The following is a 25,381-nucleotide window of genomic DNA, read 5'->3' as shown; positions in this document are numbered from 1 at the left end:
TGACAGACCTAATTGTGATGTGTTATTACAATATATCGTTACACCCCAAAAAAACTCTTAATGCTTTATTTCTGTATCTGTAGACTGATCATGTATAACATCACTGGTTATTATGTGCACAGGGTGGCGGCTCTTGGACTTTTCGCTGGCGTGGTGTTGGTCCTTCTGCTTTTCTGTCTGTATCGAGTGCTCTGTCCTCGAAACTACGGGCAGAACGGGGTGTCCCACGGCCGGCGTCGCCGTGGGGATCTGCCCTGCGATGAATATGGTTACTCCCCGCCGATCAGTGAAATCTCTCCTCTGCTGCTGAGAGGTCACAGCATGGTAAGAGTCCTGCTGAAATGTTCCATTATTACTGATCAGAAATGCGCTCTGACGTATATAAAGTAACTTTGATACCTCTCCACAGGATATTGAGTGTCTGGCCAGTGATGGCATGCTGCTGGCCAGCTGTTGTCTGGCGGGACAGATCCGTGTGTGGGACGCGCAGACGGGAGACTGTCTTACTGTTATCCCCAACAAAGGGTAATAAATGCTGACCTTCATCCGTTGCACCTTTTACGTTATTATAATTATGCTCTAATGGGTGAATGTGGTGTTGTTTTTTGTGTTAGTCTGCGCAGGAGTAGCAGCAGTGGTTGCTGGGAACATCGCGATGGCTGGGATCACATAAACGCTTGTGAGCCTGATGGCCTCCTGGGGGCGGAGTTCAGGGAGGTAGGGGGTGGGACTATGGGAGGTTCAGATGTAGATATTTTCCCAATAAGGAGGAGGATCACTCCCGCACGGCCCGCCCTGTTTGGGGATCAGCCGGACCTCACCCCGCTCATTGACACCAACTTCGTGACCTTGCCCCCTTCTCAGACCGCGAGCAGCTCCGGCTTTGACTTCGGAGGACTGGTGGAGAAGGCGTACCAAGAGCACGAGACCTCACCCCCACTGGCCTTTCCCCCTTCTCCTCCACCGTCACAACAAAGGCGACATAGCCTGGGGGACCAGCCTGCTCTGCCGTCAGATCTTTCCCCGCAGAGCAGTGTTGACTGGGACAGCTCAGTTTGGGCCATGGAGCTGAGGGGTAACCTTATTGCCACGGGTCGGAGCAGCGGCAAACTGGAGGTGAGCGAGTCTTTGTTTACACCTGATCCAAAATGGTGAAAATTTCATGAGATTCAACCACTTTCATCCATTTTCAGAGGTTGATGAAAATGCCTGTGTGCACATCACATTTTTTCTTTAGCTTTATCAACATGCAGGGATGTATGTCGGAGGGTAGTGTATGTTCTCTAGTATTGAATTAAGAGACCCTCCTCCTGAAATCCAGATCCATGAGATGCATCTTACTACCAAGTGTAAACGATCTGCCAGTTAAAAGCAGAGCTGGAGATGATGAGGGCTTTTAAAGTAACAACATTTTGAGGTATTTTGAGGGCTTAAACCCGCCCTCTCTCTTTCTCTTTCTGTTTTTATCAGCTGTGGGATGCAGTAGAGGGAACATTAAGATGCTGTAATGAAGATGGTGTATCGGGTATCACTGCATTAGCTTTTCTCAACAACAGGTGCATTTCACAAACTCAACGGCACACACCCCAGACCACATCAGTTTCACGCCTGACCATTAAACACGTGTTCTCCTGCTAACTGTGATGTTCTCTGTTAGAATTGTGGCAGCCCGTTTGAATGGCTCTTTGGATTTCTTCACCGTGGAGATCAACAAACCTCTTGGGTTGCTGCAGTATCGTGGTGAGTTGGGAAAAAGTATTAGTGAACTATGTTGAAGTCTGCAGAGGAATGTACCAGTAGGCGTGGATTGGTACCTTGTAATTTGGTTAAATGTAGACTCATGATGTAAACAAATAGCCTGACTACGTCAGACTACGTACTTACGCTCAATTTCAGTTCGCTTCTGTACTCAGTCTGATATAGCAAACCAGCTCCCAGATTATCTCCGGCTCCGCACCAGCCGTCCAACCAACGAAAAGAGGGCGGGCTGAGAGACGTGACGTAGACGCTTGGCGGCGAATTTAAGATTGTAGATTAGGGAAATCTAAAACGACAGCAGACATGGAGACACGGGATGCTATTCGCTCTGTTGTGGAGAATATTGCCGGCATTTGCCAACTGAAGCCCGAACAAGAATGTTTGGTTCACATTTTGAATGGAGGCGATGTCGTGGCCCTACTCCTGACAGGTTTTGGGAAAAGTTTAATTTATCAACTGTTGATCGTCAGCGAGAAACTTGGGAGACCAAAGTCCGGCAAGGCGATAATTGTGATTTAACCCACCTCGGTGACACTGCTCCGTGATGGCAAGTCAATGGCCTTCTTCGGCTTTTTTATGGTCCTTGGAGTTTTAGAGGGTGTATCTCGGTCTCTTTGATCTGTCGAGCTCGAACTGGCACCCTTTTGACAGGTCAGTGTCTCCTTTCTTTTCCAGTCCTTGAATATTGCCATGTCATGCTGTAATCTTGCAATTAAGTTGCAGCATTTCCGACAGACTCGAAATGAATGAAGAGCTGCGTTTAACAGAACTAATCCTAACTTTGACAGTTGGTTGCAAATATTTTCTTGTTTGTCTCTACTGTCAAATATTAGTTTAGATACACTAATTGTACCGTGGATGCGTAGATTTACTTAACATAATCTGCAAAAGTCGTTCACAGCCATCCTCACTCCAGTATTTCGCTCGATAATTTTGTTTTCGCCGCATACCTGTGTTTACAGCAGAAGTTTGAGGCGGCTGAGCCAGCGCATAACATACGTCATAACTAAACGTTATGTGATTGGCTTACAGGTACACCAATGATTTTAATCTTCAGACAAGCGCCCCCCCTCCCCCACGAGAATGTAAACGCTTGTCAATTATGCCCTTCCAGACTCTATCTACGAAGCAAAGCAAAGTAGCAGAGTTTGGTATTACCAGGCTAGTAAACAAATGCCAGTGACATTCAAATGTTTTCCTGTCAAACATGATTTGAAAAGTTGAAACAGTATCTTCAGAAAATGGTATTTTTACAGCTCTATTATGAACTTTTGTGCATCAATGCAGAATAGTCCAAGAAAGTCAATCTGTGCATGTATGAATCTTGTTTAAGTGACGCTAATTTTGTTTGCATTAGGTCCACCAGGCCGGGGGAGTCTTCCACCCTCACCCTGTTATAGCAGTGAAGATGTGATCAGCTGTCAGCTGACGCGCTCGGTGCAGTGCGCCCACCAGAAACCAATCACTGTGCTCAAAGCTGCTGCGGGGAGAGTGGTCACCGGCAGCCAGGACCATACAGTCAGGGTAAAGGACACAACACAAACACATATCAAGTGAAAACAATGCCCACATCGAATATGCATACTTTTGGGGATTTTCTGCACTGATTGTGGGGATTTTTACATTGTTATTTGTAGCATTATAGCCTTAGCATAACCCAGAATAGTCTTCAAAGTTTACAGTGACCTCATTCTTTGGTTTGATGTTTATTCTGTCCTCTTTGCTTTATAGGTGTACCGTTTAGAAGACTCTTGCTGTTTGTTTACCCTGCAGGGTCACTCGGGTGGCATTACTGCCATCTACATAGACCAGGTAAGAATCACAACCACGCGTAAATCATAAATTTTATGTATTTGTGCATTTACTTGGATATTTGTATTGCTCTGCTGTCATGTTGCTTTTAGCACAGATTTTTTTAATAGTACTCCTCCTGTGTTGTGTCGTAGACAATGGTTTTAGCCAGCGGGGGCCAAGACGGAGCCATCTGCGTATGGGATGTCTTAACAGGCAGCCGCGTGAGCCACGTGTATGGTCACCGCGGTGATGTCACCTCGCTGGTTTGCTCGACCTCCTGCATCATAAGCAGTGGTTTGGATGACCTCATTTGCATTTGGGACCGTAGCACAGGCATAAAGCTGTACTCCATACAACAGGTGCATGAATATTATAAGACACTTTAAAGGGGTGATATGACAGGGCTAAACCTAATATTATCGTTTGTTTTAAATGTAATGCAATGTGTATACACGATTTAAGGTTCAAAAATGCTGTATTTTCCACATACCGTGCATGTTTGTATCTCCTCTTTGCCCCACCTCTGAAACGTGAAGATTTTTTACAAAGCTCATCGCTCTGAAAAGCGAGGTGTGCTATGATTGGCCAGTTAACCAGTGCGTAGTGATTGGTCGAATACTGGAAATGTATCGCCTCTTACCATATTTGGAACATCAGGTTTCAAAGCAATTGTACTGACAGGTACGCCCACCTTACTTGCCTATACTTTTAGGCGGCCTTTGTCAAATACCACAAACTGACATAGATTTGTGGGGGTGTGGTTACACTAAGTGTTTCAGGCAGGTCTGGGTGAGCATTTGCTTTTAGATAGAATGCATCTTATGTTCCGACACTTTAATTTTTTGCAATTTTACGTGTCTAATACATGCATGGGCAACTTATAACACACCAAAGACACAGAAAAACACGTATTCGCGCCATATGACCCCTTTAACTAGTTCTTCATTGTGAGGTGGTTTCAATACTAACCTCTTCACACCCCTCTCTGTTTCAGGAGGTGGGATGCGGGGCCAGTCTAGGGGTGATCTCCGAAAGCTTACTTGTGACGGGAGGTCAAGGATGTGTGTCGTTCTGGGACCTGAATTACGGGGACCTTCTGCAGACTGTGTACTTGGGCCAGAGCAGCGAGGGCCAGAGTGTAAGGCAGCTCCTGGTTCTGGACAATGCCGCCATAGTCTGTGACTTCGGTAGCGAGCTCAGTCTGGTCTATGTACCCTCTGTTCTGGAGAAGCTGGATTGAAATACACACCAGCCCGAATACCTCTTGGCCGGTGGAACAGCAATCCCCCTTTAACTTGTATGACAGGAGGTTCATTGTAGACATGTCTGATGTCGTCTCATCCACTGGCCTTCAAGGAGGGAGGAGTTACTGTTAGGTCTTGATCTGTTCTTCTGGAGCATTCTGGATCTTTAGGTAGAACACAACTCCATCGTACAGTACAGTCTGTAAATTTTCGTTTTACATGAAGGTAGCATAACAGCTGCTGACCGTGAGAGGTGCCTCACTTGGCTTGCCTTAAGATGTCCGTGTGTGTGTGTGTGTGTGTGTGCGTGCGTGCGTGCGTGCGTGCGTGCGAAGCACATAGTGAGAATGCCACGCTGCCTGACACCATAACTGTGTGACGGCTTGAGACTTCACATAATGTGTTTGTAGGTTGAATGAAGAGGAGGAAGGAGAGAACAAAAGGACAAGGCTTAGATCTTGGTCAAAGAATATGAGTTTGTCTTGGTGTTTGTTTAAAGGAGTTTAATGCTTTTGTGAGTGTGGTTGTGTGTGTGATGTCAGAGATGCATTGTCAAAAAGCAGATGTTTGGAGTGGGAGGTTGTCAGTTATAATGTTGAAATCAATTATTTATTAGTAAAAAATTTCTAACAGTTTGTATGAAACTTGGCTGATAGATAAGCTAAGGTGGAGATATTAAGTTTTAATATGCAAGTAAACTTGACTAACTTAAACCTTAATATAATAGTCAGTAGCTGTAAAAAACATGTCAACCTGTTTTCCATGAGTATTTTTGTATTTCAGCCATCAGTACAAATGTCCCAGAGTCAATTAAATCTTAATGCAACAAATGAGGTTGAATATTAACACCTTTAATGGAGAAATGGTAGAAAGGGCTGCTTTTTAATGTGTATTATTTTTCCCGTTTTGAATTGTCTGTTTGTTTTAGAACCATGAGCAGTTTACAGGCGTCACTGAGATTATGTTGAGCTTTAGTTGTTACTGTATGTTTTGAAATGATAAAATGCTAGTCAATCAAATCAAGCCCTGAAGATTCCATTGAAATACACACATTTGGTCCGGCCTATGTTTAATATAGCCATAATAACCAATTTGTATTACTGTATTTGTCTGATGTGCTGAGACACAACAAATCTAGACGTTTGTCCTGAGAACTGAAATTCAATGAAATATTAAAGCACACCTAGATGATACAAAACACTAGTAAAGATGTAAGCATTGTTCATTTTATTCGAGAGTGATGTATACGTGTGCATTCCAAATGAAATGTTTGAGCATTTGGGTTTATGGGGTTGTAAAAGTGGACTGTACCAGAACGTCTCTTTAAATGTAAATGTGTTTGGGTGGTTTGTATTGCACCTTAAAACTAATTATAACATGATGCTTTAATTAACGGTTTATGGATAACTGTTTTAATAAATTGGATTATATTTCTATCCCCGTATATAAAGGTTATACAGTGCTGCAGGACTGGATACTGCAATTTGGGCCAAGATTTTTTGAATCAGGATTTTTGATCGATTGGGACAACCAACAAAAAGATTTCGCAGCTGTAACTGAACAGAAATCATGTGCATTTCTATTCATAACTCATGTTGTAAGTCCTTTATTATTCATGTTTTAGGAATGTAAATATTAGATGATAAGAGGACTGGTGTTGAATTAGTACCCCTTTAAACTGAATTCTTCAAACCATGTAGTCGCTTTGACAAATGTTGTTAAATAATGTTGTTTCGTTTTTTAACACCCCTCATCTCAATTGATTTGTGATTATTGTGGCATTGGCATGGCTGAACTTTACCGTCCAATTTTCAAAAACAAAATGTGTATATGAGACCAGCTGGTAAGACTGCTCTAATCATATTGAAAACAGGAATAGCAAAAATCTAATATTTTCAAGTGAAAATGTTGCCAGTTATCACTAGCACCATGTATAACATCTTGCTTTAGTGCATCAGAAACCCTGTGCGTACAGAGTACTGCTTGAAGATTTATAATAATTTTCAGGACAAGCATCATTTCCTTGTAGGGTTGCTGTCACATACAATGGCAGCCATTATGATATTGCGAGGAGTGATAAATTGTATTCAATTTACTGCTGTCTCACCCTTCCCTTAAACTGATGTGATGTGTGCGGTGTTGATGTAGAATACTGCTCTCATCTCGCTGTATCTTACGATGACTGCTGCTGATGTAGGGGATGTTTTGATTGATGTGAAATGCCTGAATGTTGCACTGTTTATTCAGATATGGAGAGGGCAGAGAGATATTGGGTGTAAATATTGTTCTATGACTTTTTTTGGGCCTACTCTACCCTCTTTGTTTCTTTTCCGAATACACTACACGGTGTAACCAGACTGGAGGATGTAACTAATGCTCTGTTCTATTTTTAACACGGGAAAAAAAAACCTTTGTACTAATTTGCAAATAAAAAGGCTTTAATACCTTCTCTATTTCGGTTTTCATTCTTTGACGCAGATCAAATGTCTGACATTTTTAGCTACAAGAATCATTAAAATTGGACATTAGGCATGTGACGGTATGACACATGCGGCAGTATCATGATATCGTTTCATTTATTACACGGCTCGTTGGAATGCTTGATTCTGATTGGCCATTCGTGACATTTGCAGGGTCGTTATTCCCAGATAACAACCTCTCAAATATAACAACACATGCAACCTAGATGCAGCAAATCATTTAGGTTTTTTGACACATAAATATGTCTTTTAATAACATATATGACATTATATTTACAAATGATTAAACCAAATTGCCTGTTCGTGACATTTGAACGTCATTTCTTACCTTAAAATGAAAGTAAATAACTTCCTCGTGGAACGTCTGCATTCGGTAAAAATTAGCTAATATTTCAAATTCACATTTCCAGTTTTTTTCTCATTTGGCAAGTAGCCCTGTAATAAGCAAGATAATGTACAAGCAGCCGGCTGTTATCGCGAAATAAGCCCCTTCAGTGATCACACTGTCGGGGCTTATTTCTGCGATAACAACCGGCTGCCTGTACTGTACATAATACCTTACTTAATAGTCTGACATTATTCACTAGTCGTCAATAGCAACACGTTCATATGTAATTGATGTCAAGCTTTTCACTTATTGAATGCATTAAGAATATATGTACACATTTCTCCTAGGTTTCGTTTACACTTCCTCCCCAAGAGCAAGGGTTGCATTTGAGCATCTTAATTTTGACTTATTGATAGAATAAGTGTAATCAAATGTAATCAATTAAGCCAATACATTATTTAGAAGTTTTGGTCACCATAACAATATTGTGCAAATCAATTATCAGGATAAACCATATTATTGAATATATTGCCACAAGTCTACAGGAGATACAAAATCCCTTTGTTTTAACATCATGCATCTGGGAAAAAAACATAGAATTGCTTTATAGACTACCATTGTAAGAGAATGAATCAATGTGCTTTTCATTTTTTGGCCTTCGAAAAGACAACAGGAAACTGTTATTTGTTAAGATTTATTTACAGTTTAAAGAATGACAAGTTAGAATCAACTCATAAAAATGCTATGATTTCTGAAGAGGTTCAGAAATGTAAGTGTCTTAAGTATAATGAGTACATCAAGTCATATCAAGTAGTATCTTCATCATCGCCAGCTTAGATTTTTTCCTACATACAAGTTGCAGATCACTGTAGCTTAAGAGCAGTTGCAAGTGAATAATAATATACAATCCACAGTGCAATGTGGACAAAGGGCAAGCAGTCAGTCTTAATCTGCTTCATACAATGACCGAGAAACAGTAGCCTGAATGTCAGTTTTTAACACGCTATCCATTCTGAATGTTTACATTTTTGGTGTTAAAAGGCAGAGCACTACATTGGAGTCAAAACTCAGGCACCTTAAAGCCAATCACGAACACCATGGCATTAGGAGTGCATGCTTAGGAGACAAGACTGGATTCACAGAATGTAACCTGAAACATTGGGATCAATGATGGAAAAGTGCCAACTAAAACTTGTCAGGACAGACACACGTAGTGATGAGGTCCTAGAGGCATGAACAAAGACTAGTTATAACAGAGGCTCGGGAAAAAAGTTCGCGGCAGTGCCGCCTGTGGGGGAGAAGATAAAAAAAAAGAGCCCTGTTGTGTTGTTTCAGCTTTTGTTGAGTGTCCACAGAGGATCCAAACTACTGAGCGGATCGTCACCTTCTGGAGGCCCCTGAAGACCTCTTCCCTCCTGCGGTTGAAGAAAACTTTGTTTGTTGATCCGCTGCTTTCCTCGATGGGCGCTGTCCAGCGTGAATGCTTCAGGTGTCAAAGAAGCCAGCAGGTCTAGAGATGAAGCAGTGGGTGGACAGGGAGCAGGAGGCACTGCGTCTGTGTACGGGTGGTGATTTGAGATGGGTGAAGCGGGTGTGGACCCAGTGAATCCATTCCCGTGACTGCTGGGAGGTGAAGGAGACTGTGTTTTGCTTGGAGAGGATGTGCAAGAGAGGGGGGGACTGATGAAATCAGGCATAGCCTCATAAGAAATAGGATCCTGAGACGTTTGAAGAGACGTATCTGTAGGCTCTGGGTCCCCTGTGCTTGGTACTTCAGAAGCAGAAGACATTTGGTCTTGGTTGGGATCTTGTTCATGGTCGAAACTCGATGGTCGAATGCTAAGTTTAGCTACCGTGGCCTGTATGGAGCTAATGGGCATGTCTCCTCCCAGAACAATGTCTTGACATTCCTGTCGTGGGTATGACTAGAAAGACACAGAACACACTGGTCAGTCACACTGGTTAATCTAATTTATAAAAGATAAGCCTGTAAGAAAAAAAAGGTAACCTTTACTGCAATGTTGTTTGGGGTCTTGGTGCAAGGGGAGGTTATGATTCCATGGCGCTGCAGAACCTGCTCTGTGTGTTTCAGCACGGCCTCATAGCAGAATTTAAGGTGAAGCTACAAAGGCAACAATGAGGAAAAAAATATATGTACTGTATAGGGGTGTCCCCGACTAAGAATTTACATAGTCGAATCAGAATTGTCACGTCTTTCCTATAGTCGAATCAGAAGGGTGTGTGTTTGTGTGTGCGTGCGCGCTAGTGCATGTGTGGACGACACCAGGTGGTTAAGGGTACAGCACAACATTGATGCACCAAAAAACAATCAAACATTAATTTACAGAATTTGTTTAGAACAGAATATACCTTTATAATAAATAAGCCAGAATCAAGTCACAATGTGCAAAATAAATGTGTTTAGGCAAAATGTCTGAAATGCAGAGGAACATAATTTTCAAAACACAAGCCACAAATACTCAAATTAATTTTCCTTAAACATCACGTAACAATGCTGTGCCATACAATACTAGACCAGATCTTGCCTTAAAACTATTTTTAAAACTACTCTGCAACTTATTTTTTACAAACGGGAATGCAGCACGTTCATTACCAATAAACTACCAATAAAGTTACTTTATTTACCGCATGTAAAGGAGGAATGCAATAAAGCATCTTACCATTTAAACAGTCAAAAAGTCCCTTAAACCTTTTTTCCTGGGCACTCTTTCTCTGTCCCCCTGACACGCATGCTCGCTTTCAGTTCCAAAAGTCTGCGCTGTGCTATATATGGTGATTTTGGTTATTTTACTTTTTTTTAATCATGCAGCGCAAAGTTCAGTCTAAGTAACGGACTACGTGCATTTAAAGAGATGGTGTTAATTCATATTTAAATGCCCAAACATTCAGTAAGTGACAAATGTTTGGAAACTGTGTACACATTCATTTGCGAGTCATCAGCTGGTGCATGCGGAAAGTGCTGCTTCTCTTTACCGGTCTCACAGCACAGAAGACGCGGGGGTTTTGGTACCCAACCCTAAAAATGTCCCATTTTTACATCATAAATAGCGCAGTGCATGCCCGTTTGCTACGCCACTGCCCATATAACCAAAATGACATGATCCCCATTGCATAACACCTCTGCGAAGATTCGACTGTGAGATTGGTAGTCGAATCAGGCTCCTCCGATCGAAGCATCGAATCGTCGACGATTCGGGGTCACCCCTAATACTGTACCATATTTCTGTATTTGCTAAATATTACGCTGAGTGGGACGTTACCTTTTCTTGGAGCATGTTCTTCCTTTGCTGCCTCATCTTTTTCACAAGCTGGGTCAGGTCAGGTATACCATTGCCAGCTTCGATTTCTTGCAGTGCTGCATAAAGCAGGCAAAAGGCACCTGTTCGCCCAACACCAGAGCTGAGAACAAAGTCAAGCTGAGTCATGCTACATTCATTCTCCATTTACACTTTTAGTATTGTTTAATGCCATCTAAATGTCATAAATGTATGTCAAACATACAGTACCTGCAATGCACTACGACTGGAGTGTGTAGCGGGCGCTGAAGTAGGTAATGTCCATGGACTTCTTGGATGAACCGGATGAGGTTGCTTTTACTTTCTGGAAGACCCCTTTTCAAAAAACAGTCCCAAAAAACAAGCTGTTACAAAATCTAAAAACAAAATAATTCACGTGAATATGTCGATTTGAAGAAGAGTCTGTATATGAAAAATGATTTCTTACAACTCGGGCCATGAAGTAAACTGAAGGTGTATGACGGTGCGTCTCAGACTCTGGTCTCGATACTGTAGTCCTATCATGCGCTCTATATGGGTAGGAGTGCTTTTCTGTGTGGTCAACGTCAATGTGATTGGTCCCTGGGCAAGCTGTTGCCCCCTCTCTGTTGGAAAGTAGCGCAATACCTTTTGCTGAAAATAAAAAATGCAAATTATTTGTATGGTTGGTCCTTAGATTTGGCACTTTGACTTAAAAGTGATTCCAAAAGCCAGCAAGACTCATTCTGCATTGCACCACAGTATACTATTTACCTTCTCCAATTCTTGCTCGGACACAAGCATGACAATTACAGAAACCTTCTGCTCATAAACCATGAGCCAGAAGTCAGCTGCAGTGCTGGTGAGGGGAGCCTGTGTTGCAATGAGGCGGGGACAGTATGGCGATAGGTCCTCAATGAAACTTGCATTGATATAGTCATCTTTACCAGACTGCAAAATAACACGATTGCAGTCATATGGCATCACGTCCTGATGGCGATTCTTCATGGTGTAGCATCGAGCGATGGCGATAGATAGCTGTCGAGTATCCTTCTCCTGCTGCTCCTGCAGTTCTTTCCATCGGGCATCAAGTTCGGACAAACCTCCCTCCCCTGGACGCTCTAAGGATTGGACTGTTGAACGAAACCGTTCTAGCTGTGCGCTGAGCTTCGAGACCCTCTCTGGTGCTTGGTAAGGGTTCCCCTGAATAAGTCTCACACCCTCTGCTTTCTTTCTGTGATGTTCCTCCTGAGGATCGGCTTTGGTGGGTAGTAAAACATTGGCAGTGTCCTTAGTACCTCCATGCTGGCTCTCGGGGCTTGAGGAGAGCAGATCATCAGTACTAGAATTCTGTCGCGGAAACAAGCCAGAGTCGGCTGGAGGCATGGGACCACTGGCAGCTGGAGCGGTTACCGAGGACTGTGGCAGAGCTGCTCCAACTGGGGTAAGAGCAGGAGATGGCCTCTGAGTGACCATACCCAGGGAGGGAGGACCAGGAGAGGGAGATGGTGATGGGGCAGGAGAAGGCAGCACATGGGGCTGTGGAGCACCAGGTGCTGCTGAGGATGGGGGTATCACAGGATGCTGTATTGACCCTGGAGGAATGCTCCCAGCTTGTGAAACAGCAAAAGAAACTGGGCCTCCTGGGGGTAGCTGTTGTGGAGCCAAAGGCTGTGAATTGGGTGGCTGTGACTGAGGTTGTGGAGTGGCCACGGATTGGCTGGGAACCATAGGAACACTTCCTGGATAACTCATGGGAGAAGAGCTCGAAGGAACGGTTGGTTGGGGGCTGTAAATATTGTGAGGGAGCACTGGAGGACCGTGTTGGGGAAGCGTTTGGTGCTGTGAAGGAAGAGTTGTGGGCGGCATTTGTATCTGTGATGAATGTGAGGCATGGGGTATCTGTGGTTGAACTGGAGCGGTAGCCCTCAGAGGGACTCCTGGATATACTGGTTGTTGGTTGGATTGATGAGTAATAATTATTTGGGACTGGGGGCAGTGAGATAGTGGCTGGGAGACTGAGGGCATTTGTGGATGAGGAGGAGGCATGTGAGTGGACGGGGGAGGAATTTGTGGCTGTTGGGGAGGAGGCATCTGTTTTGAGCCAGGAGGTATCTGCATATGGGATACAGGGCCTAAATGATAAGAGGATGGGGGTATTTGAGGATGAAGAGCATGAGGCAACTGCTGATTGACCGGATGTGTTAATGTTTGGGAGGCAGGGGAAATCTGTTGATTAATATGTGCTATGTGTGGCATTGACACGGGGGGGACTCCCTGGGACAGTGGCATCTGTGGAGGCAAGCCGTGATGGGGCATCTGACTTTGGGTGATATTGTTAACTTGTGGAGGCTGGGAATTGGGAACAAAGGAGACAGAAGGGTATCCCTGATGAGGCTGCATATAAGCAGCTGAAGCTGGGTGTACATTAGTTGCAAACTGTCCTTGGATTGGTGGTTGCTGGAAGTTTGTTGGTCCAGGTTGTCTTGTTGGGGCCATGTACTGTGGGAACTGAGGGTGGGTATGCTGTGGAGGTTGAGGCCCTGTCAAAGGTCTGGGCACTTGCTGTTGAGCTGGTACAGATGGATAAAATGATTGTGGTTGGCTTTGACCACCCTGCTGAGGAAACAGCTGCTGATGTTGGGGCTGAGGGTGTGGGATGGCCTGTGGAGGTTGGGCCATGGAAACTCTAGGCTGTTGCATGTACTGGACATGAGGTGTCATATGAGGTGAAGCTGAATACAGTGATGGGGCAGGGGGCGGAATAGGCTGGTGTTGAGCATGAGGAGGCATGGGTTGGAGTGGGGCATGAGGAGGCATGGGTTGGAGTGGGGCATGAGGAGGCATGGGTTGGTGTGGGGCATGAGGAGGCATGGGTTGGTGCGGGGTAGGCATAACTGCCTGGGCAGATGCAGGACTGTAGCTCGGAATAGGTGTTTGTACACTATCCACTGTTGTGGTAGAAGGTCGGACAAGAGTCCTTGGTGGTCCAGGCTGGCTCTGAGGTTGGGGAAGACTAAAATGACTAAAATTCTGAGACAGCCTAGGCGATGGAAAATGGGATATTTGAGCAAGGACTTCAGGCGGAGGTAAATTTGCAGGAAATCTGGGTTGTGTGTACTGTAAACCTGAGCCAGCTCTGGATCCAGGCCAGCGCAGAACAGAACTAGCAGCAGCCCCAGAAAGTGTAGCAGGTGGAATTGTAAGTTCAGGAGGCAGACTGCGTAACTCTTCCGGAAGATCCCCGCCGAGGGCTAGGATAGCAGCACTCAACTGGGCTAATTCAGGGTCATCTAGAATGGCAGGATCCACACTCTGGCCTTTTTTCTGAGGTGGCTTTGGGGCAGTGGGTCGTTGAGGAGTCTTCTTTTTGAGCTCGCTGTTAGATATGAAGCAGAGTCAAATAAAGTTAATAAAACAACAAAATAAAAAAACAGGTTTGATTTAGAGTTGCTATTCTAATTATATGATGTAGTAAATAACAAATAATCAGATCTCTTAAGTTACTTTTCCATAATGACTTGTCTCTCCTCTTTTCGAGCCTTGGACACAGTCTTGGCTCTCTCTAGTAGTCGAGAGGCCTTGGTTTCCAGGTCTTCGTAAAACTCTTTTCCCTCCTGAGATTTCTTCATTAGGTCTTCATAGGCCTCATAGGAGGCCGCAAGCATTTGTATAGTGCTGTTCCATCTAAAAAGTAAACATCATACATATCAAAGAAAAGTCTTCATTTAGTGACACTATACTTGACAAAATCTCATTAAACCCCATATTCATGTTTGCATCACACATAAATGTTTCAACTCAAGGCTTACTTCTGTTCAGTTTCTGCCAGGCCTTTGCGCACCGAAGCATACTGGACATTAGCTTCTGTCAGTGCCTTCAGTATATTCTCCTGAGCCGCTAAGTTCTGGTCAATGTACACTTTCACCTGCTCATACTTCTTCAGCTGCTCCTCAAACAGTTTCTATAAAAGTAAGAAATCAACATGAAACTTTAATGCACAGTTACAAAGTAATGACACAATATCCTTAAAAACAGGTGGTACAGTCTTGTAGGGTCTATACCTTTATGTCAGCTCTCTCAGTTGTGACCAGAACAGTAGTGATGTCATCCTGCTGAACGATGTCTCGAAGCTGCTTCTCCAGGGAGTTTCGTTGGTCCCGCATCTCTTGCACTTTACCTAGAATCCTCTTCATAGTCTGAAGGCTTGCCATCTCATCTAAAAATATAAAAACTTTAGTTCTCAGATGTTCATAATATGACATTTTGTGTACCTTGTGTCATAACACCTACCCTCACTAAGTTGAGGCCTTGGTAGTGCTTCTCTAAGGGTGTCCAATGGTCCACCAAGGAGTCTTAGATTGCTGATGTGCAGATGCATGGCTCGATGAAGTTCTGTGTTGGTGAAGCTGGCTTTCTCGTGGGCTTCTAAATATTTCTCCAAGTCCCGTCGCAGCTCGGCAATGGTTGAAGGTCGTTCTGGTACAGCCTGCTTTCCGGCAGCCTCTTCCAAGCTCCGTTCACCTGCCTCATTCTCATCTAATACGTCCCGAATCTCCCGCAGAGAGGCTTCTACATCAGTAAAGACACCTGAAAGGACTGAGGAGAGGAGGAAGAGTAAGATTAATATTGTAGGAACTTTACAATAGAAAGGTGCAACTAGATTTAGAAATTAAATCAAGAATGTTGAGCCTTAATCACTAATACAAAACAAAATTACATGAAAACACAGTGGAAAGAAAAAGTATGTGAACCTTTTGGAATTTCATGGTTTTCTGAATAAATTTGTCAATAAAAAGTCAAGGGTATTGACAAATAAAATGTGTCTAAAATAATAGCACAATTTTTTTTTGATCTTTCATGTCTTTATTGAGAACAACCAAAAATACCTCGTAGTGCTTGTGGAAAAAGTATGTGAACCCTTGAGTTAATGACCTCAAAAAAGCTAATTGGAGTCTCGTTAAGATAATAGGTTTGGAGGTGTGGACTACAGCTACTTTGACTGATAAAAACCCCTCAAACTTCTGGAGTTTGCTCTGCACAAGAACATGCTTATGTGAGCCATGCCTTGCCAAAAGAGCTTGCAGAGGATCTACAATCAAGAATTGTTGCTTTACATAAAGCCGGCAAGGGTTACAAAGTTATTTCAAAGACTTTAGAAATTCACCAGTCTACAGTTAGGCAAACAATCTACAAATGGAGACATTTTGGGACTGTTGCTCATCAATGAGGTAAAGAAACAACCCCGAATGACAGCCAAAGATTTGAAGGCATCATTGGAACTTGCTAACATATCTGTTCATGAGTCTATAATACGCAAAACACTGAACAAGCAGGGTATCCACAGCAGGACACCACGAAGGAAGCCACTGCTTACTAAAAAGAACATTGCTGCACGCCTGAAGTTCGCAAAAGAGCACATTAACACTCCACAGCGGTATTGGCAAAATGTTTTGTGGACTGATGAAGCTAAGATTGAACTATTTGGAAAAAACACACAGCACTACATCTGGCGTAGAAAGGACACGGCATATCATCATGAAAACATCATCCCAACTGTAAATTATGGTGGAGGAAACATCATGATTTGAGCCTGCTTTGCTGCATCAGGGCCTGGCCAGCTTGGAATCATTGAGGGGAAGATGAATTCCCAAGTATATCAGACAATTCTTCAGGAGAATGTCTGTACGTCAGCTGAAACTGTGTAGAAGGTGGGTGATGCAACAGGACAACGACCCAAAACACCAGAGCAAGTCCACAACAGAATGGCTTCAGAAAAACAAAATCCGCCTTTTGGAGTGGCCAAGTCAGAGCCCAGACCTCAACCCAATAGAGATGCTATGGATTGACTTGAAGAGGGCCATACACATGAGACGTCCAAAGAATATGACCGAGCTAAAGCAGTTCTGCCAGGAAGAATGGGCTAAAATTCCTCCTCAACGATGTTCAGGTCTGATCCACAGCTACAGGAAGCGCCTGGTTGAGGTTATTGCTGCCAAGGGGGGGTCAACCAGTTATTAATTCTAAGGGTTCACTTACTTTTTCCACTGCCATTTTGAATGTTGAATGAGTGTGTTCAAAAAAGACATGAAAGATCAGAATTTTTTTGTGTTATTATTTTTAGACACATTATGTTTGTCAATACCCTTGACTTAGATGAAGATCAGATCACATTTTATGACAAATTTATTCAGAAAACAATGAAATTCCAAAAGGTTCACATACTTTTTCTTGCCACTGTACATCTCAAAGTATAAGCGGATGCCACTGACCTTGCATTGCTTGGATGAGGTTTTTTACAGTATCTGGTCTCACGCTCAATGCAGCACATTTTTCCATCAACACAGTTGGAATGGTATTATACATTTCCAGATTATCTACAGAGTCTGGGTCCAGACCAAGAGAGTCCATGAACTGTCTATATAAACATGATATTTGAGGCATTTAGATACATACTGTGTTTTACAGATGTATTATTATTAAAGCGTGTTTAAACTCACTCTAGTGTCTCATTCTTGTTGTCTATTTTTGCTGTGACATCCCGTAGCAGCTTGGCCTTCTCCTCACTGTAATTTTGACAGAAAAAGGGTATTTGTAATGGTAAAATACAGACCCATATTTGATTTCCCTTAAAAATATACTGCAACAGGGGAACTATCAGTTAATAAACTGAGGAACTGAAAAACAAGTATATGTTTTCACACCCTACATGTTCAAATGTTTCCTTTTTTAATCAAAATTTGTGCAAGACTTTAAACAAACCTGTAAAGAGAAGAGGCCTCATGAGCAGCCATAGGTACCAGCTTCGAAAAAATATCTGGGCCAGTGACACTGGGGTCTGTTGGGTTCACAGGTAATGCTTTGACCAATGGGGCACCTGTTTTAGACAAAAGTGTGTTTAGAACCTTACGGCAAGTTTTTGTTTAACTATAGCACTGTTTATAGCAAATAATAACGTGACATAAGGACTTTCTGCAGCACAGTCTTAGTTCAATTTAGACTGCATTTCTTTTGTGCTGAAGATTCATAACAGCGGTACAAGTAACAATGCACTATTAGCTAGTCATGTCTTCGGCAAATCAATAACGTCACAGCAATTACAGTGAACAGAACAACGGTGGCCAAAATACCTTTCACTGAGGTCAACGTGTCCAGAGATGGCACAGCATCATGATAAATGAAGTCATTGTCTTTCTTGGCAGAGTTAAATCTACAATGAAAAGTGACAAAATATGTTTCTGAGGGTTTTTTTAATAACATTGTAAGAATAAGTCAATGTTGTTGAATAAGTCAAATATTGGATCAATGTTAAGCATAAGTATGCAGGGTTTTTCCTGGCTCAAAATGAGGCGGAGGTGGTTCCATCCTGATCTTGTACACACACATTTAAGCCTACTGTCCCTTTAAGTGGCTAAGTGACTTTGACATATTAAAAGTTCTAATAAAATTTGATGAAAATATCAATTATTAAGTTACCAAACAGACTTTTTTTATCAAATAAAGCTTTTTGGTCATTTTCACATTAGTTTCAGTTTAAATGAATCGGTTCAAATGAGTAATTAGTGTGCAAGTCAGAACGCAACGTTCATACTGGCGAACTCACTGTGTACAGTATACGCTGATTCAATGATCCAACTGCGCAGCTAAAGACACTACAATGATGTATGTCATGTTAATTTAAGAAATTTCAAGAAATTAAACGTAGTTTGATGCAAAACAAACAGCCGTCAAACGCAGCTAGCTCTTGTTCTGCATCTCTTTTAAGGGCTTCAGTGTGCTGATAACGAAACAGCGCCTCCACTGTGGCGTAATGCCGCAACTGCAGTTACAAATGACAGTCTGTTAAATGCACGCAGCATTTCTTGTGAAGACACCCGACATAATTTTGGCGAGAGTCTGCACATTTGACGGAGGCGGCCGCCTCCAATTTCTCTACGCAGGAAAAACACTGGTATGATGTATATTTGCTTACTTTCCCCCAATGACATCCATGGTGAATCTAAGGGCTTCCTGTACACTCTCTGGCTGACCCTTAGCCAATTTAATTGCCTCTGTGAGTTTGTCTACTGAGCTTTGAAGGTAAGCAACCTGGCGAAAAGTGAAAAAAAAATAGGGTTGTCAATCAATTAAAATATTTTACTGTGATTAATGTAGACTTAAATTGTAGAATTATTATGTTTGGCCATTTTAAGCAAATGTATGCAACAGAGTTCTTTCCTCTTCTCACAGATAAGCAAAATAAACAGCAGATTCAGTATTTCAAAGAAACACACAGGAAATGACAGAAAAAAAACATTTTATATTAATATAACATAAATTACCCTCTCTCCATACTTCTGCTGCTCTTCAGCCTGTTTACCCATGTGCAACTGTTAAAAGAAAGTGAGAATTTATTATAACAGGCTTTGAATAATGTTTAAGGGACAGTTCCCCTTAAAAATAAAACTTCACTCATCATTTACTCACCCTCAAGTTGTTCCAAATCTGTATAGATTTCTTTCTTCTGATGAACACAGAGAAAGATATTAGGATGAATGCATGTAACCAAACAGTTCTTGGTCACCATTGACTACCATAGTAGGAAAAATGACAATGGTAGTGAAAAGTGCCCCAGAACTGTTGGCTTTCCTACATTCTTCAAAATATCTTCTTAACATTTATAAAGCAATTTTTCCTACTATGGTAGTCAATGGTGGCCAAGAACTGTTTGGTTACAAGCATTCTTCCAAATATCTTTCTCTGTGTTCATCGGAACAAAGACATTTATACAGATTTGAAACAACTTGAGGGTAAGTAAATGAAGACAGAATTTTCATTTTTGGGTGAACAGTTCCTTTAAAAATAAATGTTCAGTGCAATAACCAGCTTTCTAGTTTATTCATAGTTTGAATAGAACACTTACATGTGCGACTGCAGCAAAGTAGTAAATCTTCATTTGCACTAATTTCTTCCAGTCTTTCTGTATCTTTCCCAACATTGAGGCTGTTTCAGAGTTCTCCAGAGCTCTGCATGCCTCTTTGTAGTAATCCACCACCTGAGTACAAAGATTTTAGACAAAATGTTAACTTTCAATGTCTATATACTTTATATAAAAAAGATTAAGTGAAAGCAAATTTGAGAGAATTTTTGGAACCACATAATTCTGAACTATCACCAAATTTTCATTTTTGGGTGACCAACGATACCTTTAAGCTTCAAGAAACTAAAAGGCAAAGAAAAACCATGTTTTCAGACCAAACCGTCAAGCAGAGAAGTATTAAAAAGAAAAGTGCATACCTGGGCACTTATCCGAGCAACAAGAAAGCTCTTCCTGTTATCCAACATGGATTTTTCCAACAGGCACTCTTGGGCCTGACCCTGAAATAAAGCATTATCAGTGTGAATGAAGATTTGTGAATGAATTTGTTATGAACGCTTCTATGAGAGCAGATGGACAAAACCAACAGAGATCATACCAGCATGAGGTTGATGTTGAGATTAAGGATCTGGTGACTCATGTCCACACTGAAGTTGTGGCTAAAGTGATCTCTCAGGTAGGTGAATGCTCCAGCTGAGCACTGGAAATGTGTGCAAGATACTTTCATCCCCTCAAAAGGGAAGGAAATAAATTGCTCAGGACTTAATCTCTTAAAGTAGAATATCTCTCTGAATTATGCTAATCGTGTCAACATTTTGCGCATTACACCACATCTTGCTTTGATTGTATGGCTGAGCTCACCTCTTCGGACACCCTGTTGTCCATGGCTCCCAGCATTGAATGAAGTGCTCCTAAAGCATTGGGAACATGACTTGAATTAGGAAACAAGCCTGACCTTGAACAATACTCTTTCTCAACAACACCGATGTATTAAAGTATTTCACACACAATGCTGCCCATTTAGGGGAGGAATAATAAGCATCAGTGTATGGTACTAACCCAAATTATAAAGGATGCAGGCTTGCTCATAGCAAATGTCATCGTGGGTCACGGTCTTCCCAGAAAATATCTCTGTCCTGTGTGTTAAGCAGGAAGTTTGTTGTCATTACAGAATAAAATAGGAGGGTATAGGACAGGGTTAAACAAAGGTTGGTTTAGCAAACTTACCAAGAGATGGGGACAGCAGCTTCTTGCCCTGATCCCAGAGGCACGCGACTTTGCAAATAATGCAACTGCCCAAAGTATTTCCTTAATGTACTGCAGCCCTCAAAGTCTCGTGTGACATTCACTGCGCTCTAGTAAGACAAGATATCAAAGAGAATGAGGAAGTAATGCATTATCATATACATCCTAAACTATCAACCTGTATAAAATATAATAAAAATTGTATCTTTATAATCCTAATGTTTTCCCACATGACATTTTGCATGGTTGAGAGCATTATTCTGGTGTAGTCTGACTCTTAATTTGGACATTTATCGGATCTTGCAATCTTTGCTTTGAGTGCTAGATGGTCTCGGCAATGCCTGTCTCAGTGCCTGATGATGTTTGTAGAATGAACCCATACCACTAGAGACGCCTTTGCCGCATTATTTAAATGATTTTATTATTTATTGTATTATATGTTTTGGATAATCTATTAATGCTTTCAACTACCAATAAATGTGCATGTCAGCTACGTTTTATTCATTTTAGCATCTATAAATCAAAGCAGCAGCTAACCTGTCGCAGTTGCTCCAGTTTCTTCATCTGCTCATTGTAGTTGTCAGGATCTTCACCGTAGTTTTTTAGTATGAACTTAAAAAGGGAAAAACGTTGTAACAATGTCAAGGAGCAAACAACCCAAATCATTCCACAGTAAAGATGCTGCATGAATGAATCCATGCTGCAATGAAACCTGCAGCTGCAGTCACAATGCATTATTTCATTTCAGTCATATTGTTTAGACACTTTACTGTTAACAATTACCAAGACACATAAACAAACAACACCATTTAACAACTCAAACCTGCTTTTCTTCCTTTGGCCTAGTTTCTTAAGGATGAATCTGAAAACTCACATGATGCAAGCAAAAAAATTCCTGACTGCTTGGAGGAAGTTGGTTTAAGACTTTATTTAGCACAGTAAATAAAATAAAAACAGTGAACTTATCTTCAGTAAAGGAAACTAAGTAACAACATGACAATAAACTGGAAATAATAATAACACAATAAAAACAATAATGATTCATTGATGTTGTTATTAACATGTGCTACTGAAGTGCATAACATGCTTTTAAAAAAGAACGGGGTTTTGGATATTTAATACCATCTGACATCTATTAATTGAACAGTTAGTTCCTCTATAATGACAAACTATGTTAAATCAAATGTGCTCAGCTCTGTAACATAATAAGTTCAAAGTTGAATCATACATGTTTTCATACGCCTAAACAAAACAGGTCAAATAATGACTAAATAGCACGTGCCAGGGCTCGATCGAACTTTCAGGCTAGATCATCTGTATTAAAAGTGCTTTTATGTTGATTATTTGGTGTGTATATGATTAATGACAGTATTGTTTAGCTGATTTAGGCCTGTGTGATCTCACCTGTCTGACAGTCGTACTGAACTGAAAGTCTCCAGCCTCCTTTAGATCCAGCCAGATCATAGGCATTCGCGGCACCGCCTCCATCCCAACTGCCGATTTCTCTCAACCGACTAATGTAAAATAGTATTACAGCGTTGATGCGCTCGAAAAAATACCCAGTGGAGTTTTAGCTTTAATTTTACTGCTCTAAACGACTGTGTCATATCCCCATTTACATCCATACAGGAAGTGATTGCGCCTTCCGGAAGTGACGCCATGAGGGCTGGGTTCTGACTCTAGATTCTGGGAAATGTAGTCCTGCATTGAGTGTCGTTTCTTGTGGGCCTGTCAAGAGTGTTGTCAACCTTTTCCGGCAGGTGTAGCCACTTCTCTATATAAAAAGTAAGATTTTATTAGCATTAGTGTAATAAGAATAAAAACTTGTATGATTACCATCAACAAAACATTGACCACACTATAGTTCATGTAAGTCATGTTTTGCTAAAGTAATAATTTAATATTTGTAGTCAACTGGTCAACATCGTTACTGCACTTTTATTATTAAATCATGGCTGCTTTTCCTAATCACCTTTAGAAATAAAGGTAAATTTGGCTGACTGTAACTACCCCATAACAAGATGAAAAGGGTGTTATGATATCTGTGATACATATTATATATCTATAATAATATGATGTGTGTAGTGTCAATAGCATGTATTTGTTCACACAGTATGTGAACAAATGTGCACAATGTATTAAAAGTTAATTAAAACAGGGTGCATTTGTAAAACATTCTGATGGGTATTTGGAAAATATGAAAAAAAATAAGATGCACTTTTATTGTAGATTATTAGGAAGGAAATGAAACTGATAGAGACTTCTTCTTTTAATATTTTGCGAAAGAGTTTCTAATTCTCTGACTTTAATTGACTGCTGACACAGTCACATCATAAAAACAGCTTCTACAAATACTACAAATAACTCAGAATAACTGAGAAGGTCAATTAAAATGCTACAAATTATTCTGCTTCTCCTGCCTGGTAAGTGGTGATTTTCTTAGTTTTTTACCTTTTATCTGTTGTTAGTTTAATTATTTATTTAACTTAAAACACAATGTAAGCAAGACGATAATTCATGAAATACACAATATCTGCTTATTTAGTTAATTAAGTACAACATGTTGTTTAATGGTCACAACAAAGTCCTTAAAGAGACAAAATGTTATGGATTTTGGTGATATGACTTTATGTGATATTAAGTTGTACTGTTTCCTTTATGTCAATCAGTTTCAAATACAGTATTACAATATAACTAAACATACCTATTTTTCAGGTGTTCTACTAAAGATTGGAATGTGGCAAATTCTGGTTCGATCTGTGGAGTGCGAGGATCCAATGTCACTATTAACTGTACATTTACATATCCAAAGAATCTGCATATAATAGTAACAAATGTTTCATGGTGCTCATCGAAAGAAAAGCCCATATGTGATAAAGGGGGTCCGTATGTTTATAGTTCAAACAAAATCAATCAAATCAACTTTCAGTACACTGGTGATAACATTTCAAACTGTTCTTTGTTGATCAGTAATATTAATTCATCAAGTTCTGGAGTGTATTTATTCAGATTTATAACCAATTCGACAGAGGGACGTTATAATCCTGGAACAGATGTTACAGTCACAGGTAAATCAAAAATGTTATTTATAGTGAAACAAATTATTTTTGAAATAAAGTAAATATATTTTTTGCTTCCTGTATTTTTCTTGTTTTCTGATAGATTTAGGAGTGTTCATGACCAGGTTAAAAGAAGATAAAAACATGACAGTTGGAGACTCTTTGAATTTGACATGCAAATCAGTCTCTTGCCCTGTTAATTTACCAGAGCTGCAATGGTTTAAGGATAATGTGCCAATTCAACATTCAGCCCCCATCCTCACCTTCAACAGTGTAACTTCTAAAGACTCTGGAAATTACTCATGTGCTTTAAAGTGAAGTGAATCAGAACAAATCAGACTTTACGTTGAAGAAACAGGTAAACAAATGAACATTTGAACATTTTTTTAGTGTCTGATACTTTAAAACTATTCCTCATTTTTTTGTCCTCCCAGACACCACTTTTTGGATTATGATTATTGGAGTGTCTATAATCTCAATTATTGTTATTATTGTTGCAGTTTTGATACTCATAGCAAGGTCAGTTATTCCTTAAATTGTAGTTTTGCACACCAATGTTTTAGAAATCAAAGAGTCTAAAAGTAACAATCCTCTGATAACTAATAAAATTGAACATAGATACAAAAAAAGTTGTAAAGTGAATTTTGTGTAGTTGGACGTGTTGCAGAGTCCAGTGGTTATTGTGGTTAATGCTTGTGACATGAATCATAAAGACAAGAGATAATAACTGTAAACAGATAAAACTCACAAATCGTACAGACAAATAAGAAAATATTTCTGAAAAATATAAAAATATAGATTTTTGATGCATTACCTAAACATTCGCTATCATAAACATCTAAATGTCATTTATGCTTCTTTTTGACATATTAGGAGAGCAAAAACTCAGGGGACACAGAAGGAAGCTGAAACCACCAAGGTTTGACAATTTTTCTTTCAAAGGATGTACATAACTAGCCATTATGTAGCATTTCTTAACAATAGAATATAGCCTAAAAATGATTGTTTGAGTACTTTGTACTTATCAGACAGCAGATGATGTACTGCAGGATGAGGAAGTTCAATACGCTTCTATCAGCATCAAACCCAAAGAACTGTGAGTATACAACACACACAACACTGCGCAGCCCAATATTGCTTCAGTTCTTACAGACATTTGGAATGTTTCATCATTGTTGACTGTTTGTGAAAGAAGTATATTGTTTTGTAAGAGCTCTACATTTTCGTACTTTCTGAGTGTCTCACTGTAATACATTACTTTCAGGACGCCCAACACTGAAGACCAACAAGATGAAGAGTCAACCATTTATAGTGCAGTGAGGGTTCCTGAAGTTTAAGGAA

General features: G+C 40.8%; 2 protein-coding genes across 3 annotated transcripts in view; one reads left to right on the top strand and one right to left on the bottom strand.

Moving 5' to 3' along the window:
• scap (SREBF chaperone) overlaps window positions 1–7,245 on the top strand; it is a 57,825-nt gene extending 50,580 nt beyond the window's left edge. For both annotated transcript variants that reach the window (XM_057339644.1, XM_057339643.1), the window contains exons 15-23: window positions 123–324; window positions 410–525; window positions 615–1,116; window positions 1,471–1,556; window positions 1,658–1,740; window positions 3,116–3,282; window positions 3,490–3,570; window positions 3,705–3,911; window positions 4,547–7,245. In XM_057339644.1, the coding sequence (XP_057195627.1) occupies window positions 123–324; window positions 410–525; window positions 615–1,116; window positions 1,471–1,556; window positions 1,658–1,740; window positions 3,116–3,282; window positions 3,490–3,570; window positions 3,705–3,911; window positions 4,547–4,792 (1,690 nt within the window). In that variant the 3' untranslated portion in view covers window positions 4,793–7,245. The remainder of the gene's footprint in view (window positions 1–122; window positions 325–409; window positions 526–614; window positions 1,117–1,470; window positions 1,557–1,657; window positions 1,741–3,115; window positions 3,283–3,489; window positions 3,571–3,704; window positions 3,912–4,546) is intronic.
• A 1,045-nt stretch (window positions 7,246–8,290) lies between these two features.
• ptpn23a (protein tyrosine phosphatase, non-receptor type 23, a) lies at window positions 8,291–22,618 on the bottom strand. Its single transcript, XM_057339642.1, has 24 exons — window positions 22,386–22,618; window positions 21,519–21,593; window positions 20,964–21,091; window positions 20,796–20,872; window positions 20,598–20,647; window positions 20,335–20,466; window positions 20,156–20,236; window positions 19,782–19,913; window positions 19,201–19,248; window positions 18,852–18,967; window positions 18,010–18,089; window positions 17,642–17,756; window positions 17,380–17,445; window positions 17,152–17,297; window positions 15,173–15,478; window positions 14,944–15,098; window positions 14,692–14,843; window positions 14,387–14,566; window positions 11,654–14,258; window positions 11,349–11,533; window positions 11,132–11,236; window positions 10,886–11,024; window positions 9,613–9,726; window positions 8,291–9,529 (listed from the first exon to the last, which is right to left on the bottom strand). Exons 1-24 carry the CDS (start codon window positions 22,467–22,469, stop codon window positions 8,936–8,938), a joined length of 5,865 nt encoding a protein of 1,954 aa, XP_057195625.1. The 5' UTR covers window positions 22,470–22,618; the 3' UTR covers window positions 8,291–8,935.
• Window positions 22,619–25,381: the final 2,763 nt, after the last annotated feature.

The sequence above is a fragment of the Triplophysa rosa genome, linkage group LG8 (assembly GCF_024868665.1).
Source record: "Triplophysa rosa linkage group LG8, Trosa_1v2, whole genome shotgun sequence".
NCBI lineage: Eukaryota > Metazoa > Chordata > Actinopteri > Cypriniformes > Nemacheilidae > Triplophysa > Triplophysa rosa.
This window is presented reverse-complemented; position numbering and strand designations above follow the sequence as displayed.

What these genes read in the sequence shown, in the direction of transcription:
- ptpn23a (XM_057339642.1), bottom strand. Translation starts at nt 22,469, where the DNA reads ATGGAGGCGGTGCCGCGAATGCCTATGATCTGGCTGGATCTAAAGGAG. An exon ending in ACTTTGCTGCAGTCGCACAT is followed by an intron (nt 19,249 to 19,781) that starts GTAAGTGTTCTA and finishes TTCTTTTAACAG; the next exon opens with TTGCACATGGGTAAACAGGC. An exon ending in CAAACAACATTGCAGTAAAG is followed by an intron (nt 9,530 to 9,612) that starts GTTACCTTTTTT and finishes GTGTCTTTCTAG; the next exon opens with TCATACCCACGACAGGAATG.